The 16,119-nt window shown below is 41.0% G+C and overlaps 1 protein-coding gene and 1 long non-coding RNA gene across 2 annotated transcripts in view; one reads left to right on the top strand and one right to left on the bottom strand.

Annotated features, from left to right (window-relative positions):
* The window catches only part of B4GALT4 (UDP-Gal:betaGlcNAc beta 1,4- galactosyltransferase, polypeptide 4), a 28,802-nt gene extending 12,925 nt beyond the window's left edge, over positions 1-15,877 (bottom strand). Inside the window, exons 1-6 of the mRNA XM_011987194.1 lie at positions 15,683-15,877; positions 12,324-12,537; positions 11,628-11,727; positions 10,610-10,690; positions 5,127-5,524; positions 2,101-2,333 (exon numbers count right to left, since the gene is read on the bottom strand). Coding sequence (XP_011842584.1) covers positions 2,101-2,333; positions 5,127-5,379 — 486 coding nt within the window. The 5' untranslated portion in view covers positions 5,380-5,524; positions 10,610-10,690; positions 11,628-11,727; positions 12,324-12,537; positions 15,683-15,877. The remainder of the gene's footprint in view (positions 1-2,100; positions 2,334-5,126; positions 5,525-10,609; positions 10,691-11,627; positions 11,728-12,323; positions 12,538-15,682) is intronic.
* On the top strand, positions 1,779-10,613 carry LOC105544629. The gene is made up of 3 exons (XR_001006798.1): positions 1,779-1,974; positions 5,425-5,637; positions 10,494-10,613. It is a non-coding gene; the product is annotated as an uncharacterized LOC105544629 (long non-coding RNA).
* Positions 15,878-16,119: the final 242 nt, after the last annotated feature.

Genomic DNA, 16,119 nt, shown 5'->3' with positions numbered 1-16,119 from the left:
AAAAAGGTTAAGATGGTAAATTTTACATTGTGTGTTTTACCACAATGTAAAATTTTTTAAACGCAGTTTTAAAATACAAATAACTCAAATAATCAATAATAATGTATTGTACACTTAAAAGGTATTAAGAGTACAGATCTCATGTTAAGTATTCTTACCACAGTTAACAAAAATAATTTTCACTTAAAATTTTACAAATACCTTTATGTATTCTGTATAAAACTACAAAACCTTTCTTCTATACTAGTCATGTCAATTAGTATTAGTGATTCACAGTTCAACCCCAGGTAATCCCAATCTTACCCTCTGTTATGAATTTACACTAAGCTTCTAAGAGACTTAGTTAACAGCCTGCCAGAAAGGATCAAGAAATCTCGACCTATAAAAAGAGAAGGTTATTGCTAACATTTCTAAGCTACTTTAAAGTTTCTTAGAAATCCCTGTAAGAGAATCCTGTTATAATGCTACTGGTAGAGGCTAATCCTCCCAGTGGCCTTATGGAGAGAGATTTGTCACTGGGTAATAAAAGAACACAGTTTGACCTGTGATATGATTGAAGCTGTAATAAAAAATTAAATAATTTTTTCATGGCTGCTTCGTTCAAGTTCCATCAGAATGAATTCCAGTTAAGTGGTTTATCATAAAAGTACAAGTATTTCTCAGAAGTTACCACAATGTTTTCCTGATAAGAATAATACAAAGCAGACATATTTTTCTCTTTCTCTTTCATTTTTAATTTGAGATGGAATCTTGCTCTGTTGCCCAGGCTGGAGTGCAGTGGTATGATCTTAGCTCACTGCAGCCTTCACCTCCTGGCTTCAAGTGATTCTCCTGCCTCAGCCTCCCCGGGTAGCTGGGACTACAGGTATGTGCCACCACACCCAGCTAATTATTTTTTTTTCTTCGTATTTTTAGTAGAGACAGGGTTTCACCATGCTGGCCAGACTGGTCTCGAACTCCTAACCTCAAGTGATCCACCCACCTCAGCCTCCCAAAGTGCTGAGATTACAGGCATGAGCCACTGGGCCGGGCCCAAAGCAGACACGTTTTTCGATTCATAAAAATAGTACTATACCTTGTGGGTTACTGTCCTGAGCAAAAACTCAGAATCAAATAAATCATACCTATGACCAACAACCTTAAAAACAAAAATAGCTATAAAACAATATAATAGTAACATTCTGTTCCAAGTACTAAAATACAGACATAGATGTGCTATATAAGCACACTGATTTTCAAGAGCCCCAGTTTATCACCAAGTCTATACTGAAGAGCTGGTCCTCTGAGTTGTCCAAAGTTTTACCTAAAAGAAATATGACCAGTTCTAACAGTAGTCATGATTTTGCTGACATTCTTAGAATTTGTAAGAAGTTGAGGGGGAATTATTTGGATGGCCAAGGATAATTGTGAAAAGTTTAGACACTGATGTTTAAACTGATGTCTTAGTTTTTTTTCAATAAACTTTAATGCCAAATAGAGGTATCTTTAATCACCCACTCCACTGACCTCAGAGGTAAGCTCTTCAAAAGCAGCCGATGATTATGCTGTGCTCCTACCAAATCATGCTTCTGGAAGCCAAGTAAGTGAATCCAGAAAGTGAAAATCAAACATAACATGTTTCACATAATGAATAGTGGCAAAGTTCGGGGCAGAAATGTGGTGGCAGCCATAGCTACTGATACAGAATATTCTTTCAAATCCTCTGTCTAGATCCCCATTGAGTAGCTATGGTCGATAATGACAAGACAATTCCAGAATCTCATCATGTAGTGCATGTCACGCACAGAAAGAAACAGAAGGGGCCAGGAAGCCTCCGGGAAAATCTGAAGGCAGTCATTGGCTAACATAGAAGGGTTCACAAAACAGGCTTCCTCCAGAGGTTCCTTTAAGGGTAGTAAAATTTCCCAGAACTTGAACCCATAACTCCATGCTCTGAGACAATAATTTCCTCTACTCCTTTCAAGGATAAATGAGGTAAGAGAACTCTTTTTTGATGATAGTCTGATGTTCCTTTTACCCAACATAGACAAAGAGTCACATGGCCAAGTCTGGCAGAGAGAGGAGGGTCTAGGGCAGGCCCTGGTCTGCCCCCACGCTCACCTGGTGGATGACGTAGATGCCATAATCCAGCTGCTGCCTCTGCAGGAAGGGATGCAGATGTTCCAGCAGGTACATCAGGTGTTTCTCTCTGTTCCGGTGGGGAATGAGGATGGCGACCCTCTGTAAAGCTTTACATTCCTCAGGGCGATACCGGCCTCTGGACACCTTGGGATTTTCTGCCTGTACCTCTTCCAAAGTGAGATCTGGTTTGAAAATGAGCTTGCTCTGGCCTCCTACAATGAACATAGAACACAGACAATAACAGTAGCTACTTCAAAAAGTGTTGAGGTTGACATGAGCTAATATGCATAGAAAGAACGCTGACCAGTTCACAGTGAGCGCTACAAATGTCAGCTTTTATTATGATTACTTTAAAGACTCATTTAGTCATGATGATAGCCAGAGCATCATGTCACTAAGGTTACTGGCTGCAAAAGCAAGTGGCGGATATATAATATAAGCACTTCCTTGTGGCTGGTAATTCAACTTGCTCTATGATCCATCTGTAAGAAGGAATATCCTGGTGAATCCTGGTAAGAGCAAAGGTCAGGGCTAGACAGAGTAACTTCAACTTTGGTCTATCCTCTTTTCCTTCTCCAAAATCCAGGAGGATGGGAAAATCTCTTAAATGTCAATAGCATTCCACAGAATCAAGCTCCTGGACAAGGCACTCTTCCTCCCCCTCCCCTAAACTCTGGAAGTACCCCGGCTCCCTGTAAGCAAAGCACTAAAAAGAAGTAGAAACCAGTCTCCCTCCCTAACCCAGCTGTAACAGGTATGTGTGGCACTGTAACAACTCTCCCATTTTGCCACTACAACAGACGTTTCCAATCCAGCACAGCATTTGCTCAGTGTCTGGAAGCAATCCACACAGACGAAGCCCAAAGCCATCCACAGGAGGAAACAGCTCAGGTTTTTTGTGGCTGTTGTTGTTTTCTAAATTCCACGTATACTGGTCAGGCTGTCAAATCTCAAGATGCTTGCAAATTGAGCTATCCCCTTCTGAGTAAAGGAGTCATAGGCCCTTCCTGTGCATGTCTCTATGCCTTGTTCCATGTAACCATCCCCTACCCTGGTCATGGCTGCTTACACCAGGCTCATGTGTCTAATGGCACCTTGGGGCTCTGCCCAATAGCAGGCAAGGTAAGCAACTTCTTCAAGCCACCCAAAGAGAATAATTGGCCTACGAGAGCCTTCCTGAAGGGTCTGCATGCAAGATACAGCAGTCAGTAATGCCCTAAAAACAAAGAGTAAGGAACGGAGTTACACAGATGACAAGTACTACAGCTGATGCTGGGCTCTCGAGCTACCAGAGAAAATGGGGTAGCTGTTGAGATGGTCACCTGTGTGGCCTGTTCACAATTCCCATCATTAACCTGACCGTGTCTCTGTTCTTGCACCCTCAAAGAGCCTCATGCAATAGGTCTAATATAAACTAGTCCCCCGGCTTACCTTCTCATTGTCATAACTTTTTACACGCCCTAACCTAGTATCTGCTTCCATTTACCCTCTATCAGTCTCCCTATCACTCCCCCTACTCCAACATCTTCTCAAGATCTGCCCTTCCTTGGGTCACTAATGGCCCATTTTAAGTCATCACCAACCACATCACCTTTAGTCCAGTACACTGCCCTCTATTCTTTATGAATGAGTTTACTGTTTAAATATACTGTGAGCATTTTAAGCAAGGGGAATAATCAGCCATATTTGCATTTCACTGACTCATTTTTACATCTCAACTTGTACTATCTGTGAAGGAACACACAAAGGAATAACACTTTGGCTCTTCCGTGAGTAGAGAAGCAGCACGCCAATATGAATACGATACAGGACTGTGACTCAACTAGGAAAGGGGTGCACAGACTGAATGTTTGTGTCCCCAAAAATTCCTATGTTGAATCCCTAATCTCCACTGTGGGGCCTCTGGAAAGTAACTAGGTTTAGATGAGATCATCATAAGGGTGGAGCTACCATGTGGGATTAAAGCCCTTATAAAAAGAGCAAGAGGCATGGGATCTATCTATCTCTGTCTTTCTCTCTCCCTCCCTCTTTCCCTTTCCCCCTGCATGTATGTGTGTGCACACACACACCAAGGAAAGGCATGTGAGGACAATATCCAGTAAGAGGGCCCTCACCAAGAAACTGACCATGCTGGCACCCTGATCTTAAGACTAATTTACTGTTTAATATAAGTTGAGAGGCAAGACATAAAAGGTGAACCAAAATATACAACATATTTAAGAAATAAACTACTAAAGATCATATTGAAAAACTTACCTAGTCTGTCTCTTGACTCCATAGTTTTGGCCAGAGGAATACAACAGATGTGACCCCAGTGAAGCCTGAATGTGCTTGCATTTCTCCTCCCATGCTCTGGCGCTCTGCCGATGACGTGAGGAGAACATACCCAGGCTAGCCCACTAGTTTCAGCAGGAGAACAGGAGGCACACGGGGCAGAGCCACCAGCCTAGATCAATGGACCCTATAAATGTGTGCTGCTGAGACTTTTGTGGCTGGATAATAAAAGTGGGTCTGTTCCTATGACGGAATACTATACATCAATGAAAATGGACAAACCATAGCCACACAAAACCATAAGAATAGGTCTCACAAAAATAATGTTGAGCAACAGAAGCCAAACACAAAAGAGTACGTAACGTATGCTTCTGATTTGTAAAGTTCAAAAATAGGAAAAATCTAATGTGTAGAGTTAGAATCTTGAAGCCAGAGTGGTGACTGAAAGAAGCATGGGAATTCCTATGGTTCCCGCAAGATTCCATTTCTTAATTTACATGCCAGTTAGACAAGTATGTTCATTTTCTGAAACTTAACCAAGTGGTACACTTCTGAGTTTTGTACTTTCTTGTACATGTCATAGTTATTTTATTTGAACTGACAGTTTTTGTGACACAGGAGATATATATATTTATGGGGTACATGAGATGTTTTGATACAAGCAAGTACCTGTTATTTTTAAATAAAAGAAAATGCATACTACTTAATCAAAGGAAAAAGAGAACACTTACTGAGGTAAGGAGATACAGAAGGGCAGTTGTCAAGTTCTGCTTTCTTCGTGGATGCTTCATTAGTCAGAGTTTTTCCCTTCCCCAAAATGAGGGCCTTATGGAAATTAGCCACAAGCTCCTTTGCTTTAGGAATCTCTTGAATGGCACCCACGAAGTAGTTACTGGTGGCCCACCCAACCACCGTCAGGCACAAAGTCAGAAGCAACAGTAATCGTAATTTGTAGGAAAGGTGGAAAGTCAGGTTGAAGCCCATGTTTTTTATTACGTGAATAATATGTATCTCTCTGCTTCACTGCAGGCAAGAAAGCTTCAAGTTGAACTTTTCCAATCTGATTGCGAACTTGATGACAACTGAGGATACAATGCCTGCTTTTGCTCAGTAGTTCTGCTCCAACAATCTAAAACACAATCACAAAAGACACGTTGTTTCAAATGGAAATGCTATCCTGAAATGATTCACTCCAGCACAAACTGAAAACCCATCCCTGATGGACCTTGACTAACCATAATGGTAGGTCTCCCACTTAGGGTTTAGAGATCCAAAAACCAGAGGTTTTAGAGGTTCTAAGCACCGATATATCACAGAAGCACTCTCTAGGTTATCGGTCAGGCTGCCTGTCACCCAAGAGGGGAAGCCATTTCCAGATGTTGGACAGAACAAATAGGCAAAGGAGACAAGGGAGACTGCAAACGCCCTAAGACCTGAGCTGGGCACAGCCTAAGACACAGCCCTAATGGTTCTTTGCCTCAGCTGCCCCTTCCTGGCACAGTTTTAAGGGAGGATTTTAAAAATGTGAAGCCTTGTTACAGAAGCACATTTTGACCCAAAGAGAAAATGAAAAGGGAAAAGTCCTTCTTCCTTGTGAGAGCCAGAAAAACATGGTCCTCAACAACAGGGAATGAATGCTATATTCTCAAAGAGGCACTGGCACAGGGCACATTGCAATGGGGGCCAGAGGGAAGTCTGTCAAGAAACATAGAGAATCCCCAACAGGAGGTCAACAATCTATCTATAAGAATAACAAAACTACAGCATAGTGTTTAAGATCAGGAGTCTGGACTTAGACAGAAACTATAGTTCTACTACATAACAGCTACATAACCTTGGGCCAGTCATTTAACCAAGCCTCAGTTTCCTTATCTGTAAAATGGGGATAAAAATAGTATCTACCTAGAAAAGTTATTGTGGGGCTTAGATGACTTAATTTATTAATATATAAAGTGTTATCCCACCTTGGCCAACAAGCAGACACACTGAAACACCACTTTCTGTACTGTATTTCTCACTGTCAGCTGACAAATTGCCACTCTGATTTCATACTTCAGCAGCATGAGATGGGATAATATGAATTCACCTCAAAGAGGGGGCTATGCCCTTAATTATTGACAAAAATCATGTTTTTAAGATCACCAAGCTGAGGGCCCACCCTGGACCACAGAAAATACACTAAAGTGGTAAAGGCTACCTGACAAGGATCCCTGGGTTGCCGCCAGCAACATCCGCTATATCCTCTCTGTGTGGACAGATCACATCTCTCCTCAAATTCTAAACATGCTCTCAGAAGAACACAGAAAATGCTAAAGCTAAGGCATAATCTCCATAGACAAATATATTCTCAATTACACAAATAAAATGGAGACCAAAATATTTTCTATGCTAAATAATCACATGGAAACACTTATGATTAAATCTTAAATGACAAAAAGAAAAACAAAAAATAAACCCTATATCTGTGCTATGATTACAACTAAAGACATACAATTAAGGAAAGTCTAGAAAGAAATATACTCAAAAGCTAATAATAATTATATTAGGAGAATAGGATTAGCTAGGGGTGGTTTTTTTCTCTTTTCTTTTTAGAATTTTTAATAATATAGTTTTTATATTATCATACATATTTTTGTATATCACATATTGTCATATTTACATATATTTTACATATATCATTTTAGATACTCTTACAATGAAAACAAAGTGAATTTTTTTAATGGTGAATACAGAGGCAGTAAGTAACTGTAAAAAACAACCACCACCTCAGAAACTCTCAAGATAGTGTCACACTTACTAAAGGATACAATTCCAAAAATTTAGTTTCAGGTTAGTTTGAAGGAAACCTAGAAACTATTTCTCTCTAAACACAATGCTATAGATAAAATGGGAGGTTAGGTTCTTGGGGAATGTTTGACCCAGGAAGCAATTAAACACTATGGCCTGTGTTCAGGGTCCTGTGAAGGTATCACAGGAAGTCAATGCTGAAGGCAGTAACAACTAATAAAAAAGGGCAATTTATGTGTGCATTTACTCTGTGCCATGCAGTGGGGTAAAATCACTTGTATTAACCTATTTAATTCTCATTTAACCATATGATGTAAGAATTACTAGTCTCCTCATCTTACAGGTAAGAAAAGGAAAGGAAGGTTTGGACAGATTTAAGTACCTTGCCAAAGCCCACACAACTAGTAAGTGGTAGCATGCGCTCTCAGCCCAGGTGCTCAGCTCCACATCCTTCACATGGATATTTCCTCTTTTCTCCCCTTGGTGCCTGGGTCGTCCCAACACAAACCCTTGAATATTCAGGTTCCCTTGGGGGCCTTCTATCTCTCTCCCACATCTACCTTCCCTTTCCTAGGGCCTGTCTGTTCAAATGCCTTCCTAGAGGTCTATTCTTTTCCCACCTGCCAACAGTAAGTCATCAGGTTCCTGAGGCCAATCAGACAACCTCTTGCAGACTTAATTGTAGGAGGCTTAAATGCTACGATTGGCAATTTTTAAAATAAAGATCTCAATCTTAGAAAATTCAGACTGGGAACATTGCTTTTCTTTATTTTTTATTTTTATTTTTATTTTTTGAGACAGGGCCTCACTCTGTTGCCCAGGCTGGAGTGCCGAGGCGCAATCCCAGCTCACTGCAACCTCCACCTCCTGGGTTCAAGCAATTCTAGTGCCTCAGCCTCCCAAGCAGCTGGGATTACAGGTGTGCACCACTATGCCTGGCTAATTTTTGTATTTTTAGTAGAGCTGAGGTTTCACCATGTTGACCAGGCTGGTCTTGAACTCCTGGCCTCAAGTGATCCCTCTACCTTGGCCTCCCAAAGTGCTGGGATTACAGGCATAAGCCATTGCACCCAGCCCTGGAAGCATTGCTTTTCTAAGAACTATTTTCAGAGGGAGAGTCCCCTGGAAGAGAGACTCGCAGAGTGGAAGGAGGTTATGACCCTAAAATTACTGCAGTGTTGAAATCAGAAAAGATCTTAAAGAACACACATCGACCTCCCTCATTCTACAGACGGGTACGAGATTTTAAAACCTGCACAAGGCAGGGGATACATGGGAAATATCTGTACTTTCTGCTCAGTTTTGTTGAGAATCTAAAACTGTCCTAAAAAATACAGCTGAACCTTGAACAACACAGGTCTGAACTGCACGGCTCCACTTACACTCAGATATTTTTCAAACAAATGCGGACCAAAAATACAATATTCCCGGGATGCAAAACCTGTGTATACAGAGGGCCAACTTTTCCAATATGTGGGTTCCTCAGGGCTCACTACAGTACTTGGGCACGCATGAATGTGGGTAGATGCAAGGGTCCTGAAGCCAATCCCTTCCACATACTGAGGGATGACTGTAATTTAAAAAAATAAAAACAGAAACACCTACCCAAGAACTAAATAGCTGTGAATATTCATAAACTAATATTGCTCAACTGTAGCTTATGGACTCTGTTCAAAGGTAAGACATTTATTCTAAAAGCAAGGAGCCTGGCCGGGCGCGGTGGCTCACGCCTGTAATCCCAGCACTTTGGGAGGCCGAGATAGGCGGATCACGAGGTCTGGAGATCGAGACTATCCTGGCTAATATAGTGAAACCCCATCTCTACTAAAAATATAAAAAAGTAGCCGGCCTGGTGGTGGGCGCCTGTAGTCCCAGCTACTCGGGAGGCTGAGGCAGAAGAATGGCATGAACCCGGGAGGCGGAGCTTGCAGTGAGCCGAGATCGCGCCACTGCACTCCAGCCTGGGCGACGGAGCGAGACACTGTCTCAAAAAAAAAAAAAAAGCAAGGAGCCATTATTAACCATTACTTAAGTATTAGTTAGGCCTTTATTACTAATCCTGCTTTTGAGACAACATCTGACCCAGTTAAAAATAATTACTTACCTATCTTTCTAAGTCTAAGTGCTCTCCCAAAAACTGTACAGAGAGCCAGCATAAGTAAGTTCAAGGGTAAGATTTCCTTAGCTCCTGTGAGTAAACATCTGAAGTGTGAAGGGTCTGTCATCTGTCTGTCCATCTATGTTTCAAGAGAGACCAGCCAAGTGACTGGAGGCAACCCCTCTCAGCGTGTGTCCCAGCAACAAAATGATGAAAAATACTTATCTCACAAAGTTGCTCTAAGAATGTAATGAGATGATGCACCCAAGTACACTGGCATATCTGGTACATTTCCAGAACACAAGCTTTTTTTTTTTTCTTTTTTGAGATGGAGTCTACCTCTTGCTGCCTGGCTGGAGTGCACTGGTGTGATCTTAGCTCACTGCAACCTCCACCTCCCAGGTTGAAGAGATTCTCCTGCCTCAGCCTCCCAAGTAGCTGGGATTACAGGCTTGCGCCACCATACCCAGCTAATTTTTTTTTTATTTTTAGTAGAGACAGGGTTTCACCATGTTGGCCAGGCTGATCTCAAACTCCTGACCCCAAATGATCCACCCACCTCAGCCTCCCAAAGTGCTGGGATTACAGGTGTGAGTCACTGTGCCTGGCCAGGAACACACATATTTATTGGCTCTAATTGCCAATGTGATTCATGTTCAGATGTTATCAGAATATTGCCCAAGATAATGTTATCTCTGGAATTAATGAGATGATTTTTACTTTCTAACTCTGTAATTTCCATTCTTTCTTTTAATGAGTATGTAATATTTTTATAATCAGAAAAACATAATGACGTTTTAAAGAAAGTTATTTTTAGGGCAAGTGACTCCCGATTGGTGTTTGGGAAAGTGCCATCATATTGGATTTATTTACACTAACGTTTAAATAATTGAGAGACCTTTAATTGTCACAAGAGTCTCAGAGTTTTCTTTTTCAGTCATGGCTGTCTTGAAGCGGCAAGGGAATCATCATGACTACCAAGAACAAATTCAGGCAACATGAAAGAAGTTATTTAGGGCAAGATTTACCACTCTTTCCCTTTCTAGAAGTCTGTCCTGTAGTTAAAAATGATCATGTTCTCATATTTGGTTTTCTTCCACTCGATTCAACCAGTCTTTTCTGAGTACCTGCTATTTTCAAGCAAAGGGGATATGATATAAAGAGAATGAAAGCCCAGTCTTTGTACTCAGAGTTTATTTCTATCTTTTTCTAGATCTCAATGTCTGCAATTTCCTGTCAAATATGAGAACGACTCCATCCCAAAGTGGGAGAACAGATGAAACAAGATGGATAAAATACTGAGAAGTCTTGAAGATAGGTGATAGGTACCTGAGAGTCCATTTTCTTTCTACTTTTGTGTATGCTTGAAATTTCCCATAATAGTTTTTAAAATCTGGCAAGGAAGATAAGCTATAACAAAAGGAAGGGCAACGTAAGTGCTAAGTATCATTCTTGGAGAATCTCTAACCACACACATCTTTACTTCACCAAAGTGGGTGGGGAGGACACCATGTATCACTCTATAAATATTTACTAAGCATTTGCACCAAGGAGGTAGGGTGTGTTCATTCGGCAGCTAATAGCACCAAAATCAGCATTGCAATGTCTCTGAACCTATCAGGTAATTTTGCAGACACAGGGCATGTGAGTGGGCTTGATGTTATCCCACACACATGATCCTGATGCCTTGGGGCTCCGTGGGGCAACACCAGAAGAAAGACTGATTATTTTGCTACTCTTTTGACTCCTGCAGAGTTCCTAGGAGTTTACCTTTTACACATGCATTGCCCCACCTTCCTTAGGCCTTGGTATTCATTATCCCAATTACAACTCCTTTAGGAGGCTTCTGAAAGATCACTGGCCAGATTCTAAAGGGGCAGTGGTTCCCAGGGCAGGATAAGGAATGGGATAAAAATGATGACAGCCATTTACATGTACAGTCATTTAAACCCAAAGATTAAGCTCCTAATGGCCCAACCTACAAGCATTTGAGCAATTAAAAAGAAAAAGAAAAAAAAAAAAGATGGCACTGTATTTTAACCCATAGGATAAAGTGAATATCCACTAGTCTATACTGATAAAAATGATCAAACAAATAAATGAATAGAAGGGGCGGCTCTTTTCTTACAGTAAATTAAAACTAGTAAGAAATTGAGAGATGGAAAAAAAGTCACCCTCGGCAAACACCACTTAATAACCATTGCAGACAAGGTTCACCAATGGATGCTAAACTAATAGGCAAAAATCTGAGGATAAACAGTATAGTCTCAAAGTATGTCTCCCAAGGTAATTCTTAACTACAAAGGGAAAGACAGTAACTTTGTAGTGGAGAAGCCCAATCGCTCACCACAAGTTCATTCCACAACATACCTAACTGGTACTCTTCGAAAGAATCAAAATCATGAAAGACAAGGAAAAACTGAGGAACTATTTCAGATTGGAGGAGACTAAGGAGAAAGAAAAACTAAATAAAATGCAGGATCCTTGATAAAATACAGTGGGAACAGAAAAAAAAAAAAAAGAGAGAGTAGGAAAATTGATGAACTTTAAATAAAGTTTGTAGTTTAGTTAATAGTATTGATCAATGTAGTATGGTTATGTAGTGGGTTAATATTAGGGGAAGCTAGGTGAACTCTCAGTACCATTTTTACAACTTTTCTGTAAGTCTAAAGTTAACTAAACATAAAAATAAAGAGTCAGAGACTAGGTATAACCCAAGTCAACAAATGCTAGTAAATTATCTTACTTCTCAAGGAGAATCATTGTTTTTGTATTTCTAGTGCCTCAAACCAACCTGACACACAGCAGGTACTCAATTTAGTAATAAATGATGGACTAGGATATACTAGTTGAAATATATAAGGACACATCATAATTCCAGGCTACTGCTAAAAGGAATGAAACATAAAGTGGGAAATAAAGATTAATCAAATGAGTGCAAAATTCCATCTGAGGAGGATTTTAAAAACTAAAAAGGCTCACCCCGACACTAGCTCCCTTCAGTTCACTAACATCAACACTTTTCTAAGGGTAGGGTCCTCACCTTTAATAAATGACACTTTTGGTCACGCCCACTGCCGCTCCTCTGCCTCTAAAAGTGCTACTTCTCCTTGGCTTGGGGAGGAAGTGTTGCGTGGCCCGCCTCTTCCTTCATGAAGCCACAAAGTGCCACTGTGTGAGTTCCATGGCACACTGGAACACAGCGTACCCGCCTCTGAGCAAGAGCCGTGGAAATCCACACTTGAAGCGAGGTGGTCCTGCAACACCCAAACGACCAAAGTTATTTTATGTAGTATATGTTATGCAACATAATACAGAATTCACCAGAATTTCTGATGGAAGGTTTCAATAGAAGTTCATCATGTACTTATATGTTACTTTCAGCTGTCCCTAAAAAATCAACAGTGGAGTCAGTAGGAGTTTACTTTCTGCAGTCATTAGGGGCACCTCACCCTAAACCTTCTTAAAAAGGTTTAAAAAGCTCTGAGATCATGGGTATAACAGGCTGTGAAGTCACATAGAGCTGAGTTCAAATTCTTGTTATCAGATGCATGAATGGCTTTTGACAAGTAACCTAAATGTTTTGAGTCTGTTTGGCCATTTATTTAAAAAGCATTTCTCAACGTCTGGTTCCAAGAGTGCCTTTATCAAATACATAAGGGAATGTGTTAAAACTGTAGATTCCTGGGCCCCACTCTAAAGCCAACGGGTCAGAACAACAGCCTCTGGGACTCAGAAAAATGAAATTTTAACAAGCTCCCCAAATGATTCTTAGCTGCATTAAGGTTTGAGAACCACTGATATAAGAAAATGGACCTGGAATGCAATAGATCTTTCAGATATGTTAATTTTCCCTCTGGTTAGGAAAAGCAGTAAAGAAGATATGTCAAAATGAGATTTTAAAAATGCATTTGAAAGGTTTTTGATTCCATCATTTAGAAATGTATTCTAAGAAAACAATCAGAGAGGTATACCACGATATTGAAACCAACATTGCTAAAATAACCAAAAATTTAAGAGTCTAAATATTAACAATAGCAATCTGATTTAATTAATTATAATACATCCATATGATGGCATATATGCTTCCATTAAAATGTTTACAATAACTACATGGAAAAGTGCTCATAATAGCTAAGTAGAAAAAAGATATAAAGATGTATATAAAATATAGGCTGGGTGTGATGACTCATGCCTGTAATCCCAGCACTTTGGAAGGCAGAGGCGGGTGGATCACTTGAGGCCAGGAGTTCGAGACCAACCTGGCCAACATGTTGAAACCCCTTCGCTACTAAAAGTACAAAAATTAGCTGGGCATGGTGGCGCATGCCTGTAGTTCCAGCAACTTGGGAGGCTGAGGAAGGAGGATCACCTGAACTGGGGACACGGAGACTGCAGTGAGCCAAGATCATGCCACTGCACTCCAGCCTGGGCATCAGAGTGAGAACCTGTCTCTAAAAGAAAAAGTATATAAAATATACTACCAATTATGCAATACATATGTATGTGCATACCTTTTACATACAAAATGACAGAGTCACTGGTGGTCATCTCTTAATTGTAGGATTAGGGAAAAACTTTTGTTTCTTCTGTATCTTCTAATTTTTCTAAAATGGAGTTTTCATCAACAGAAATAATGTTGTTTTCTGATAAAATGACTACCTAGTTTTCCTTTAAAATACAGTAGTCCTTGGTTTCACTTTCTGCGGTTTCAGTTAACCGCAATAAAATACAGTAAGATATTTGGAGAAACAGCTGACATTCATATAACTTTTATCACAGTATATTATAATAACTGTTCTATTATTAGATATTATTCATCTCTTACTGTGCCTAACATAAGTTATGCTTTATTATAGATATGTATGTATATAGAGAAAAAAACAGTGTATATAAGGTTTGGCACTATCTGTGGTTTCAGGCATCCACTGTCAGTCTTGCAACATATCCCCCAAGAATAAGGGGGATGACTGTACATTAAAATTTAAAGATAACATCACAGACAGGAATTCTAACTTTTAGTTACATAAGTTTGACAATTCATTCACATAACCTTTAAGAAAACCTGTTCTAAATAGGCCAAAAAGCCCCAATCTCAAAGAAAAACTTCAGAGGCTGTTAGTTATCTTCAGTGCCAGAGAACCCTGTGGTCTCTGTTTGAAATGCCTGTTCCCAGGCTCCAGCCCCAGAGATTTTTATTTCAAAGGCCTCAAAGTGGGGTCAAGAAACTGATATTTTTGCCTGGACCCGTGGCTCACACCTGTAATCCCAGCACTTTGGGAGGCCGAGGCAAACGGATCACTTGGGGTCAGGAGTTCCAGACCAGCCTGGCCATCATGGTGCAACCCCACCTACTAAAAACATAAAAATTAACTGGGAGTAGTGGCCTGGGCCTGTAGTCCCAGCTACTTGGGAGGCTGAGGTGGGAGAATGGCTTGAACCTGGGAGGTGTAGGTTGCAGCCAGCTGAAATCGTGCCACTGCACTCCAGCCTGGGCCACAGAGCCAGACTCCGTCTCAAAAAAAAAAAAAAAAAGTATATTTTTAACAAGAACCTAGGTAACTCTGAGACATGCAGCCAGGTTTTAGAAACCACTGTTCATTGATGGCTTAAAACAAAGGACAGAAAACCATCACTGACTTGCTTTGGATGTTTCCACTGAATAAAAGATCTTCAAAGAGAAGGTTAGTTCCCAAAACATGTGCAAGCGTTTCTGGAAAAGGCAGGCATTACTATTAGCTCGGCTTAAAGTAGATACTAAATACTTATTATATTAAGTGGCATATAAACTATAATCACAGAGCTGATTTTATTGCCCTCTCTACCCACTTCCCCTTAGATTATGTAGTCAAGACAGTTCAATTCAGGTCAGTACTTCTTCACAACGTATGTTTTCAATCCGATCAAAGCTATAGGTAGACGAAAGTTATTGTAGTTTCATGGGGTTTACAATTTCCATAAAGAACAAACCTGCTCTAGAAGACAAAATTCCAAAAACTTCTGAACTATATCCAATCAAGCATTATCTCCTCCCGCAAGAGAGACCTTCCAGCACTCCCCACCTGGGTCTCCGGAATAGCTTTCCGCATCCTCTTCTGAATCCCAATTTCTCAATCTGGGCCCTGAATCCCATTCATCCTCATCTCTCCTTGATTTTCTAGGATCTTCAAGGTGTTATTTTCCTTTCTTTAAAAATTAAAAAAAAAAAAAAAAAAAAGCCACGACTCTCCTCCACACTCAAATTACCATCTTCTCATTCCTCCTCTTCATCACCAAACGGCTGAGGAGGTCTACCAGTGCCCTCACCACCTCCACGTCCCCATCCCTCACCCACTCTGGAACACTTTGCAACAGGATGCACACCCACCTTCTGTTGAAAACTACTCTCCTAAGGCTACCAACCCATAGGCCTTTTCTCGGTCCAGAGCCCCTGGACTTGTCTGGTTTTTTTCAAACCAAAAGTTAACAGCTCTTAGCTAATGGAAGACAGAACATCAAGAAATACAGATCAACAGACACTGGATGGCTGTCTCCGAAGTCCTTTATAATCCAGGTGACCAGGCCCTTCGGAGAAAGGTCAAAGGTTGCCCGCCCCTCGCAGGACTGGGGCTGGAGTCAGCTGATCAGTTTCCCCGTTGAAACGCTGGAGAAAGAGGGTTTCCAGGAAGAAGGGGCTTTTTCAGGTTGATGCACCCGGCGGAGAGGTGCTGGGGGCGACCCCGGATCGTGACCTGGGTTATGAGTGAGCCCTGGATCTTTTCCTACCTGGCAGCAAGCACCTCGCCTGGCTCCCGGCCCGCAGCAGAGGCGGGGCCGCGCGGGATGCCAGCACCTGAGCC

Source organism: Mandrillus leucophaeus, unplaced genomic scaffold, assembly GCF_000951045.1.
Source record: "Mandrillus leucophaeus isolate KB7577 unplaced genomic scaffold, Mleu.le_1.0 Scaffold302, whole genome shotgun sequence".
NCBI lineage: Eukaryota > Metazoa > Chordata > Mammalia > Primates > Cercopithecidae > Mandrillus > Mandrillus leucophaeus.
The sequence above is the reverse complement of the archived record's forward strand: the minus strand, read 5'-3'. Positions and strand labels throughout refer to the sequence as shown.